General features: G+C 35.2%; 1 protein-coding gene across 1 annotated transcript; it reads left to right on the forward strand.

Annotated features, from left to right (window-relative positions):
• Positions 1–11,261: 11,261 nt before the first annotated feature.
• Positions 11,262–12,747, forward strand: LOC116257749 (membrane protein PM19L-like). Its single transcript, XM_031634720.2, has 4 exons — positions 11,262–11,478; positions 11,605–11,824; positions 12,276–12,321; positions 12,484–12,747. The coding sequence occupies exons 1-4, from the start codon at positions 11,352–11,354 to the stop codon at positions 12,580–12,582; spliced, it is 492 nt and encodes a 163-aa protein (XP_031490580.1). The 5' UTR covers positions 11,262–11,351; the 3' UTR covers positions 12,583–12,747.
• The last annotated feature ends 382 nt before the right edge of the window (positions 12,748–13,129 follow it).

Genomic DNA, 13,129 nt, shown 5'->3' on the forward strand with positions numbered 1-13,129 from the left:
AATTACTGTAGAATGAACAATGTCAGGATTTTTTTTAACAAAAAGTATCTACCTTTTTTTTATGTTCCAACAATGTTGTTTTACATTGAAAAAGAAAAATCTAAGGGTAATTCCTTTGATCAAGCTTCGTTGAAACTTTATTATAGTTTGTTTTTATATTTACATTCTGAGAGTGCGTAACACGAATTCATTGTTAAGTTGCACAATTTGGAAATCCAATTGCCTATCATTTTAATACTATAAAATTTGATGTCAAATATTTCCCAACATTAGCTTGGGCCTCTTAGTACTTAAAAGCAGTATCATATGAATTTGCTAGAAGGGACATGTCAACCTGATGACATTCATGGGTTGTCTTCATCAAGAGAGAGTAGTCTCTTTATTGACATTATCAAATGAAAATAACAATAAAAAAACAGAACATAATTGAACAATTGGCAGTTGGCCAATTTATGAAAAGTTTTCCTGGGAATTCAATTATTACAGTTTTCTTTGGGTCATACTCAATGCACATGCTCTTGACATCATTATGAAGCCTCTCGATCGGATGTAACCTCATCCTCATGGAAGTAATATGCAAAGTATGAACATTACAGTAAATATATTATTTTTCTGATTTTGTTCTCAAATCCATTCAGATGATGAAAATGGTAGACATTAAAATCTTAATAAAATAAATGTTTATTCTAAGATAATACCGTGTTTCAGATGTAGAAAAATATCGGGTAATTAGAATTCGATCATATGATCGAGGCATAGATCATATGCGTTTAGTATTATAATAGATGTACACATTGAGAAAAACTGAATATTCACATTTTTGGGAAAGTAGGAGAATTAATCCACTGTTTGAGTGGGAGCCAAAGTCCCGCTACGTCGTATTAGCCAATGAATGAGACCTCCAAGCCCTTCAAGTTGCACATACGACCTATCTTCTTTTATGCTACATGCAGGGACGGACGGACGGGCCCGGCCAATGGAAAAAAAATTTACAACGAAAAAATTAAATTTTTTTAATTGCATCATGTATTTTTTGAATTTGAATTCAATTTAGTCCTACCCAAATCCAGAAGTTGAACTGTCGACCCGCTCCTAAAGAAAATCTTGCCTCCGTCACTGGCTACATGATCATTCTAGCTATTCAAACGGTTAAAGATTGATATCTTAAGTGGATTTAGATAATTTGAAAAATATGGGCATCTTCAAAATCCATTCAAAAAGTCAAATATTATTGACTTAAAGACAAAGCTTGAGTCCAAACAATTATCGATATAGATCCTTACCGGATAATTGGGACTGTAAAACTGATCCAGATCTCATGTAAATCTAGGTTAACTAATTAAATTAATTTTGATTATGAACACGGGCAGAGCTAAAAAATTTTCATGAGGGAGGCCAAATTAAAGTTTTTAAAATTTTGACATGGTTCGAAATATCATTTTTCAAAATTTTTGTATAGGACAAGTAAAATTTTCTAAAATTTACATCGTGGGGCTAGAGCCCATGCAGGCTCCCCTTGGTTCCGCCCCAAATCATGATCTGGACAATCCTCGCGTGCTTCTTGTCAACATACAAAGGGTTGCTTTTCACCAATGTAGAAAAATGAAATTTATTGATTTCTAAATGTACTTCCATAATAGGAGAGAGGGAGAGAGAGAGATGATGGGAAAGACAAGAACCGGTCCACTTGGCCTTTAACACTCCTCAATACCCTCAGGATAACAAGGCTTGAACAAAGCAACGTTTGCTGGCTCATCTAAGTGGATCTTAAAAGATGAATTTTTCTTAAAGGATGAATTTTCTTGTTCTTTGCAAGAGAGAGAGAGAGAGAGAGAGAGAAGATAACTACTGAACAACAGCCTCAGTCATTTGAACCACTTAACCCAACCCTCAACCCAACTCTCCATATCATCTGGGACGGTAGTGCCCATAGGAATCAAACATGAGACAGATTGCACACACATGTTGTAGGCCTGATCAACAAGGGAGAGGGAAGCGAGGGAGGATGTTCAACCACAACCTCTGTCGTTTGAGCCACTTAACACAACGCCTCAACCGAACTTTCAATACCATATAGGATGGTAGTACTCACAGGAATCAAACTCGAGAACATTACTCACTTGCCGCAAGCCCGGCCAGCTCACAAAAGAGAGAGAGAGAGAGAGAGAAAGATGTGAATGACAGATAAAATACTAGAAAGGAAAGATAAGTAGGGAAGAGAAAATCTGCCTTTGTGCTTCACCACCACTGACACATGGATTGAAAGGGAGGAGAGAGAGGTCCACGTTATTAATTAACGCTACCAACAGCATACCCACCAAAAAAATCTCAACCAGTTGGTTAGGGACATGAAAGCCGGTTCCAATTGTTTAGGTAAAAATTTTTCCCACATCTCTTGCATAAAGTCATCACGCTTCATTATTGTATGCCTTTGGAGTGTCAACTACTGTTGGATTGCCAATCGATTGCAGCCATAAGATGCCATGATACCAGCAACAGTGACTCCCGTGGCTGTTGAATTATGAACGGCCATCATTCTGAGCCCTGAGCTGTGGCGGTTTGATTGCTCGGCAGAGCAATTCCTGACACCCAAAAGTGATCACATGGAGCACAGACCATAACTGAAAGGGTTTCTGGTTGCAGGTTTAAGCGTCAGCCATTATCTGTCACCTGTGGGAAATGCTTATACAGCAAAGACTATGATGAACATGCAAAGGCCTTCTAAATCTTGATAAATTTTTAGGTGCTTCTTTTTATTGAAAGAAAGATTAGAGAAATGCTTATACAGCAAAGATTAAGATGAACATGCTAAGGGCTTCTAAATGTTGATAAATTTTTAGGTGCTTCTTTTTATTGAAAGAAAAATCAGGGCTAAGTCGCACGGGTACGTGTAATTTGCCAAACACCCGTATGTAGCTGTATGTAGTACGGAGACACAGGTACGTGGGTGTCGCTGGATATGGTTGTATTTTAAAACTTAAAAAGTTATATTTTTAGAGTTTAATTTTTCTTTAATTTTGGTTTTTCCTTTTCTTATTTACCTTCTACCAAGATTTTATATTTTTCTTTAAATTTCAGAATTCATGTGGATTATTATATATATATATATATATATACTTTGCATTACCTTTGTAACCAACTTGTCTAAAATCATCGTACTCGTACATCCTTTACATACTTTGCTGTACCCGTACCCATGTGACTTACATTTAGAGGAACAACTGCTGGCCAGCTTTGGCAACTACTTTACACTTAAGCTTCAATCTTATAAGAGGGGACGGGATCTTCTGTGGGTTTAAAATTACCTGGTGACATTTTGCCAACTTGGTGATGTTGACAAGTCGCTTCTCATGAATTAATGGATCCCCCTTTGAAAGTGTTTGATAGAAGACATCATAATGTTTTAGGAATGAAGGCTTTTTGCTCCAAAACACCATCTTCTTATTGTAATCCACATTGTATATATAATTATGTCTAGCTTTTAATTGGTAAGTTGGGGAACAACATCCATAATTCCATCATTTTTCTTGAAACAAAAACTTAATATTAACATATGGTTCATGCGCACAGTATGGTTCTTCTTAGCCAATTGGCTTCTTTGGATCACTAGTTGATATACTAGTTCCCGTTTAGATCCTCGTGGATATTTAGGTCGACCTTTAGAGTCAACATCAAAATTTTAAAACTTTAATTCGGTCTTCCTCATGAAAAATTTTTAGCTCCGCCCTAGGTTAAGGGTGGAGTTCCATGAACTTTCCATGCAAGAATTGTGGTTGCGTCCCCATGAGCTCCTTCTCTTCCCTTCATTCCTTTCTTTTTCAACCACCCCCACCCTAGTAGTGGAGATACTATGTGACTGACTGGTGTGGGCTACTGCCCACACCAGCCCTTCAAATTCTTTATTGTGGCTAAGTTAGACCCATTCCAGCTACATGTGGTGCCTACGCGTAGGTTAGTGCCTTGCATGCACCATGAAGCCGTAGACTGGTTAGTGTTCTCCAGCTAAAATTTTCTGGCTCCACCACTGCCCCACCCCCTCTTCTCTTATCTTTTCTCTCTTCCTCACTCAATACATCACCTCATTTTTGTATTGAACTTAAGAAAATGCCTCAACATTTTAAATTAAATATATCAGTTCACATTTGCTGATTCGGCATCATATTGCCTGATTTCTTGAGGTTATATTAGCTCTTATATTGCATTTGTAAGGTGCCAAGACAATGTGTATCGGCTCATGCGGGCCGATCCGTGCCGATATTAGTAGCATTGAAGGACCATGGAGACCTGAAGGACATTTTTGGCACAAACAAGCCTGCCATCCTTTATTAAGAAAAGTAATAGAGAAAAAATGATCTAAGAAACAAAATAGGTTTTGTATAGTGAAGCAAGACTGAGCCAAGAGGAGCTAAGAAAACCAGAAGCCAAACACAAAATCTAGGTAACATCTTTGAATGCTAATCAGCCACGGAAAACAAGAAAGTGAGGCTCATTCCTGAGTTATATGCGCCATACTAATTTTTCGTACGTCAGTATGGTTAATGATTAAAATACTTTTAGTTCATACCTATGTCACATGGGTGCGGGTACGAGTACGGGGATATGGGTACAGACACGGTAATTTTTAAAATTTGCTGATACGCGGGCACGACAAATTTTATATTATAAAAAATGATAAAAAAAATATTAAATTAATAGTCTACTCTTACAATCCCGTAAGAGAAAGTTTGTTTTATCACAAAAAATGCTGAGTATTTGAAAGGATTGTTCATAGAAATAATTGGATGCATCACAAAAAATTGATAAAACGAAAAAAAAAATTAAATAATTTTTACTTTTTGGCATGTCCCAGCCGTGTGTCGCTGTTCGGATCCGCATGTCGACACAGATTTATGGGCTAATTTGCCGTGTCCGTGTGACATGGGTTCACACTAAAAAAGAAAACTTTTTCTAAAGACGAAATTGAAAATGAAAAAAAAGTAAAAAGACTATAGAGGAATTTCTTTTTAATAAATTATCAACATGCCTTCCCTCGTTTGGACTATGAGCCAACATCTTGTGAGTCACCCAGCTAGAGGTGGGCATAGGGCCGGGCCTGGCCGGCCCATCGGGCCCGACCCGCCCCGGCCCGGTTACAATAAAATAATATTTTTAAAAATTCTAAAATAATTTTTTTAAAATATAAAATATATTTGTTAATAATAAATATATATTATTAAAATACAAAATTAAAAAAAGTATGTTTTAATCCTTAACGAGCCAGATTGGGCCAAGCCGGGCTGACCTAGGCCCAACCCGGGCCAGGTTTTTCCCTGTCCGAACCCTGGCCCGAACCGGGCCGGGTCCCGGGCCCCCGCCAAAGATCTTCAGGGCTGCTTCGAAAACTTCGAAAACTTCGAATTTAAATTTGTGGACTTGAGATTCTCAATAATCTCAAATTACCGAACATCTTATATCTGAAACTATCAAACGCCCCCCTCTCTTAAGGGTTGGAACTTATCATTGTTCTTTCATATGAATCCAAATAATTGAATGGGGATTGGAAAACAGATCCGATGCAATCTGTTTCCAACTTTTAACCAGATTTATGCATGTGAAATCTATAGTTTCAAACCTGTGAATCCACATCTTGCTTGAGCTCCTATCAAATTGTAGATGGGATTTTATAAACTTAAAAAAGTTGATGAACCAAAGGTTTTGAAATTTCATAAACTTACAAAATTGTATTTGTTTTGCCCATATAAGCAAAACTATGAAGTTACGTATTGCAGTTTCGAAATAGCTTCGGTAGTTAAGCTTGCACCAATTTAAATCATATGTTTTTAAACATTTCAATATATTCGATTACCAAAAAATGGATATGGAAAAAAAAAATCTGATTAAGAAATTGGATCAGATTTGCATTTAAGAAATGTCATTTGTTCATATTCAGATTCGTATATAGAACTACATAAATATTCGATTGGATTTAGATCAAATTTAGTTTTTAAATAAATGTCCTATAATTAATGCTGTTACGTATGAGAATCAAAACAGATTCAATTCAAAATTTGGATTTAGATTCAAATATGAATGCAAAAAGTGGATCCGGATCGGATTCATATTGTGAAATCGGATTTCAAATTCAGATATAGTTTTTTTTTGTTCATATTCAAATCTGAATATGAAAATATCTATAAAAGCAAATAACCGTTAAGGGTATACCTGCCACGAATCCAATCAGTTGACATCCAGCTTTAAGAAATAAACGTAGCCTAAATTTGTTGAGTTAAAAAGATATCTAGAAAACATAAACTGGCTGGTATGTTCTTAAGAAATTACACATTACTCGTTACATCAAAGCTTTTAAATGCCATTCTTAGATCGGTTTAATGGACACATAGATATATGAGATTCTTAAAAAATCCAAGAGACTTTTGTTTTCTTTTCTTTTTTTTTTAATTTTGAAAAAGCACTCCTAACTACCTTTTATTTAAAACATTTGAATTCAATCTAACATTAAATTGATAGAATATGTAGCACTTGCGCACACGGACCCCCAAAAAAATTTCTTATTTAATTTTCTACATTTTCTGTGCAATTTTCTCATGTACACATTAGTGCCCCTTCAAAATTTAAAATTTTATACTTAATGCCCCTTGGTCTGAATCTTCTGACCCCACCATTAGAGACAATTATTACTGACATATATTTTGCCTATAAAAACAGAACAAAACGAAGAATAGATATTACTATTACAATGTTCCATTCCCTTACCTATTGCATTTGTGCTTAATTAATTATTCCTTCCCTGAAAACCACATAGCTGGAGGTTAGGCCTCTTATCTTTTATTTATTAAAGAAGGAATGAACGTACAATTCAACTAAAATTAACAAAAAATAACAGTGGAACAACTAATCCTAAGGAGCAATCAAGTATAGATGCCACTTCCCTAGCTAGTTCCCAGAAAATAATATGCATAATATTTGTGCACCTTGTAAGGCTGGGTACTGGGCCGAGCCACTGACAGGTACCCAGCCCGATAAGCCTGGGTGGGCCCGATAATGTTTTTTTAATATTTATTATATTAATATATATAATATAATATTTTATTATAATTAATTACATTTATATACTATTTTGTATTAAAAATATATTTTTTAAATTTAATTGGGTTGGGCCCAGGCTGGTCTTGAGCCCGAGTTTTAATGGTCGGGTCAGGCCCGAGCCCACGTTTTGGGTGTCGGGCCGAACCGATGCTCAGCCTTAGCACCTTGTCACATGGTGGAGCTTTTTTTGGAATTCTTTTCTCCCTTCCAAGCAGTCCTTCAACCATAGCGACCATGCATCTATGTTGATGAAATATAATCTTTATATTGCAACGAGGCCAGGGGCGGAGCATAGTCACAGAAAACGTGTTTTTTTTCAAAAAAAACGCAAAAAAAAATACAATAAATTAAATGGCCGTTTAAAACTTAAAAAAAAAACTGTTTTATGAAAAAAACATTAAAAATGAAAAAACACGTTTTTAACGCATTTTACAGTTTTTTTTATTTTTTATTTTTTATTTATTGCAAATCTACTTATCTTGTGATGTTTGTGTTATTAGTTTCTCACTTTTTTTTATTTTTTTAAATTTTTTTAAAATTTATAGTATTTTCTTGTTTTTTTCTCATTTTTTTTCAAGCTCGCCGTATTATACATGATAAAAACATTGCTGTTTAAAACTCTGAGACATTATTTGTGATTATGGGCAGAGATATGTAACGTCTCTATGAAGTGTATTAATTTAGTGGTTGAACTTGGGTAGACTTGGGTCCAGTTATATGGGCTGCCCTATGGATTGGGTGGCGTAAGTGTTAACTATATATTTAGTGTTCTATGAAAAAAAAGTTCTACCTCTGCCCAAGTATCCATGAACTAAGTGTTAATTATATATCCAAGTATCCATGAACTAAACTTTGTATGAAAGTGGAGCTCCATCCGGCAAAAACTTTTCCAGATGCAACACATGCTTCCTCAAAAGGCTGAATTTCCAAGACAAACTGCTTGCAGTCTCTCTCATAAACCATAAGTAGCCACCTACTGGTTCAATTTATGAGTGAAGCAACCATATTCTACCTAACAAAACTTGTGGCAACATCCCATGAAATGAAACTTGTTTGAAACCAAACATATTCCATATGTATGTTGCATTCCAGTAGGGTTTTGGGTTATCCTTAAGCATAGTCAGAAAAAAAATTGATACCTTATGTCAAGTAACAAAAACTTCATCCTTAATCTTCTTTGAATTAACATGAAGCTTGTACCTATGAGGAGCATTCCATAACTTCTAGACAAAGCAACATTTTCCATCATTTAGACAACCAACCTATCCTAGAATTATAGCTAAACAATAGTCACCAATAACGTTTTAGAGTTTAAAATGGTGATGTTTTTCTCGGGTATAATACGATGAACTTGAAAAAAACAGGAAAAACACGTTTTCTCTGCAAACACGTTTGCTGCTAAACTAGACCTTTAACTCTCGTGTGATATTCTAGAATGGACGCCTTCTTTCGTTGAATCTAGAGACAGAAAGTTTCAACGTCTTCCAGCAAGCTTACCGTGTGATTATTAGACACTGTTTGCAGATAAAACATCAATCAGTAAGACATGTTCCTCTTTACTTCATACAATCAGGAGCAGGCATAACCTCAGACATGTTTTGAAAAAAAAAAAAACGCGATAAATTAACTAGCCATTTAAAAATAAAAAAACACATTTTTTTGAGAAAAAATGTTAAAAATGAAAAAAAAAGTATTTTTTCAGTTTTTATCAGTTTTTTAAATGTCAAATGATTTTTCTTTTTATTTTCTATTTTTTATTTGTTACAAATCTATTTATATTTTGATGTTTGCTGTATTAGCTTCTCACTTATTTTATTTTCCCATCATTTTTAGTTTTTTAAAATTTTTAAAAATTTACTGTATTTTTCTATTTTTTTCAAACTTGTTATATTATACTCGAGAAAAGCCTTGCTATTTAAAACTCAGAGACATTATTTGTGACTATGGGAGTAGGTAAACTTCCACAAACTGCTACAGAGACAAATTAGGAATATCTCGGTGGCAATCTTTGTGTCATATCTATTCTGTAAACTTTATAAGGTAAGGTATGATACTAATATGAAAGTGCATTTCTCACACCTAAGCTCGGAGACAACCTTAAACCTTAAAAGCAAAGAGAAATCAAATAATTTCAACTCCTCTATCCCCACCTACACATACTCATGATAGTTAGTTCCAGCATTATATAAATTAAATTTATAGTAGTAGTCATGCTCCAATAAGGCTAATTTATGCGTGTAAGCAAGAGATTAACTTATTTTGTACATAGTTTTGAACCATATAAAACAGCATGCAGATTTGAGCATAATAACTTGAAAATGATCAAATACAGAGTTGGACGTTCAATCTAAGGCAGTGAACAGATGCATGGTCAGGTTTGTGGCCCCTGTAAAGGCAGTCCCTTTTCTTCTGTTATTCCCTTTGTGTCCCTACAAGGACTTTCTTTTTAACATTTTTTATCATTTTCTTGCATCGTTATGTGGGGAATTAATGTAAAGGCATTTTAGTCATTTCATGTCGGACCAGACAGAGGTGAATGAGAATGGCCAAAGCACCTTGTCAAACAGTTAATTGGCTTTTGACAGTTTGTAGGTTGAAGAAATTCCAGATCGAAATTCTACGCTGCTTTTTTTTAACACTTTTGCTTTCTTTCCATATTTTGTGGGGCAAATAATAAGCGATGAATCTCTTTGCTTTCTTAAAAGTGGGGAAAGATGAAATGTTTCTTTTATCATGGAGAAGGAGAGTAAGGCTGAAAGTAAAGTCGATGCCTTGGACGATGATTGAAAGATGCTTCTCTCTCTCTCTCTTAGTTTTTTTTTTTCTGCACACTGTATCCAATAAACTCCTCTCTTTACAGGAGATTTAAATGGATATGGTTTTGGAATCTCAGGTTTTTTAATCTGCACCACATTTGATGGGATGTGATTTCTTATTTATCTAAGTCATCTAAATATGAGTCGCTTGCATTCTTAAATTTCATCAATTAGTCTCATTACACCATATTATTGAAGCATGAAAGGTTCAATGGCTCCGAGTCAGTCACAAATAACATCTCAAAGTTTTAAAGGATGAGGTTTTTTTCAGTATAGTACGAAAAACTTAAAAAAAAAACGGAAAATTTTTAAAAATTTTAAAAACTAAAATACGAAAAAATAAAATAAATAAGAAATTAATGATACAAACATCAAAAGATAAGTAGATTTGCAACAAATAAAAAATAAAAAATGAAAAAAAAACTGTTAAAAAATAAAAAAACACATTTTTTTCAGTTTTAACTTTTTTTTCAAAAAAGTGTTTTGTTCAATTTATGCACAAAATTGAACAAGGAAGAAAAAGGGACATATACTTGTTATAAGCATAGTTACAAATAACGTCTCGGAGTTTTAAACGACAATGTCTTTTTCGAGTATAACGCGACGAACTTGAGAAAAACAGAAAAGAACAGTAAATTTAAAAAAAAATTAAAAACTAAAAATAAAGGAAAAATAAAATAAGTGAGAAACTACTAACACAAATAACAAAAGATAAGTAGATTTGCAACAAATAAAAAATGAAAAATGAAAAAAAAAACTGTTTGACATTAAAAAAACTGAATAAAATGCGAAAAACACTTTTTTTTTGTTTTCAACGTTTTTTAAATAAAAAATGTTTTTTTTAGGTTTTAACGACTAGTTAATTTATCCCATTTTTTGTAATTTTTTCCAAAAAAAAAAAGACACTTTTTTGTGGCTATGTATGAGGCCAGGCGCTACGGGACTCAGCTCAGACACAGCTCAGGTCGAACATCAAGTCCAGCCACCCTCTCAAGCTTAGTCGGTATGGTCCGAGCCTATGCCAATCAAACCAGCTAGCTGAGTGCACTCAACGTTACATTTACCGTCGCTGAATGATAGGCTAGAGCTTCCCTTGAAGCCTTATTAGAAACACACACACACACAATGGTATAGCTAACTAATAATATGTTTAGCAGCTCTTTTATAAATCACTCGTGAAAAGAAAGAAGGAATATAAGTATACAACGCAAAAGCATCCGAATGGGGACATCCCATTGATCACACTTGCTTGGATTTCAAGTATCCGCTTTACACCCTCTGCCAACCCCAAAACCCTTGCACTTGAACAAGCAAGGAACATATTGGCTGGCCCAAAACCCCTATAAAATCCTTTAACCATACTTTCCCATCTCCGCCAGCCATCCAAACACCAAACCCGAAGCCCATCTCTCTCTCTCTCTCCCTCTCTCTCTATAGTTCCACAACAAAATGGCAGGGGAAGAAACAAAGGGAGTTGCTTCCATACTTATGTTCCTTAACTTGTGCATGTATGCAATTGTATGTGCAATTGGGGGATGGGCTGTTAATGATGCCATCGAGCGTGGATTCGTTATTGGTACGCAACATCTAGTGCTCTTGGTTGGATCTTCTGGTTCTTAGCTAGCTGCAGAATTGGTGACCATGTCCATAATTTGTTCGTCTTCCAAACATGGTCTGATCATGCAACTGTGGTTTTGTGCAGGTCCCGGCTTGGTCCTTCCGGCGAACTTCTCGCCGGTGTTTTTCCCGATGGGAAACGCGGCGACGGGGTTCTTCGTCATATTCTCGTTGATTGCCGGAGTCGTGGGAGCGGCGTCTATCCTTGCAGGAATCAATCATCTCCGGTCATGGAACGCAGAGACTTTGCCTTCTGCTGCATCGCCTGCTCTTGTTGCATGGACCTTGACGCTTCTCGCAATGGGGTAACCAACATCACATAAAAGCATGATCTAGATGGTTCAACTTAACTCTTAGGCCTCGTCTTAAAGCAAGAGAAATTTTTACCTGGATAAGGTAAAAGCATCTCTTAGCTCCTTTTGACCACAAAATGATGACACAGTAATTCTCTCCAAAAGGGAGAGCTACTTTTACCTTACAAAAAGAAGAAGTCATCCACGTGAAATCAACAAGAGATTACTAAATAGGAGGAAGAGAAACCTTTTCCCCTGAACCAAGAAAAGAATATTCAGATGCCTTTCTTTCTAACGTGGTGAATTTTCTAATGAAGGACCACGTCACTTTACTGGTAGATTTTATTGCATCAATTGTGCTTCCAATTTCTCAAAATGATTCTCAATACTAAGAGAAATCCAATCGAATGAGGAAACAATGACTTAAAGATGACACACCTTTTCGGTTTCCAATTCTTGCTAGGTTCGCATGCAAGGAGATCGAGCAGCATGGAAGGAACGCATGTCTGGTACTCTCTCTCTCTCTCTCTCTCTCTCTCTCTCTCTCTATATATATATATATATATATATATATATATATATGATGAACTATTAAATTGTTTTCAACTGCTCTACAAATGAATACCTTTCAAAAATGTTCATTTAATGGATGTATGTTTATAAACATGCAGAGGACAATGGAGGCATTCACCATCATTCTATCAGTAACCCAGCTGCTTTATATTGCTGCTATCCATGGAGCCGCAGGTGTCGCTCCTCCTCGGCGATAAAATAATGAAACCCAAGTTTCATGCAAATTCAAGGCATTGGATTGATTGGTGTTTGTGTCATATTGTTGTATGCTTTTTTTTTTGTCCTTCTGTAATTGTTCTATCTGGTGCATTCGATTGTAATTTTTCATGCTACATCGGCAAATGAATAAGGAGGGTTGTGGACATGGCAAAAAGAATATCATTCATTCTCCGCAGATTATGCTGGATTAAGGAAATATTTACAAGCAACTATATTTAATTTAATTTTATTAAAAACTGAAGAAAATAGAGCAAATACTAATTTAATTTTATTCTGACAACCCCAAACAAATCATGAATTGTTGTTAGACATAAAATTGTTGCTAAAACCAGACCCAGTTCTTAATCTTATTTTCTTTAACAGACTCATCCAAACGAGTTAAATTTTGATCATTTTTGAGAAACAAATAAATGAAAATAATTAAACTATTCAAGGGATAGCTAAAGGCTGGCCCACGGCACCTTTATTATTCCTACTAAACACCCTCAAAGTGTCGTTTGTCTGGAATTTATTCATTTCTTGAGT

The sequence above is a fragment of the Nymphaea colorata genome, chromosome 7 (genome assembly GCF_008831285.2).
Source record: "Nymphaea colorata isolate Beijing-Zhang1983 chromosome 7, ASM883128v2, whole genome shotgun sequence".
Classification (NCBI taxonomy): Eukaryota; Viridiplantae; Streptophyta; class Magnoliopsida; order Nymphaeales; family Nymphaeaceae; genus Nymphaea; species Nymphaea colorata.

Coding starts and splice junctions, on each gene's coding strand:
- LOC116257749 (XM_031634720.2), top strand. CDS start 11,352: ATGGCAGGGGAAGAAACAAAGGGAGTTGCTTCCATACTTATGTTCCTT. Junction 11,479..11,604: donor CGAGCGTGGATTCGTTATTG/GTACGCAACATC, acceptor GGTTTTGTGCAG/GTCCCGGCTTGGTCCTTCCG. Junction 12,322..12,483: donor ATGGAAGGAACGCATGTCTG/GTACTCTCTCTC, acceptor ATAAACATGCAG/AGGACAATGGAGGCATTCAC.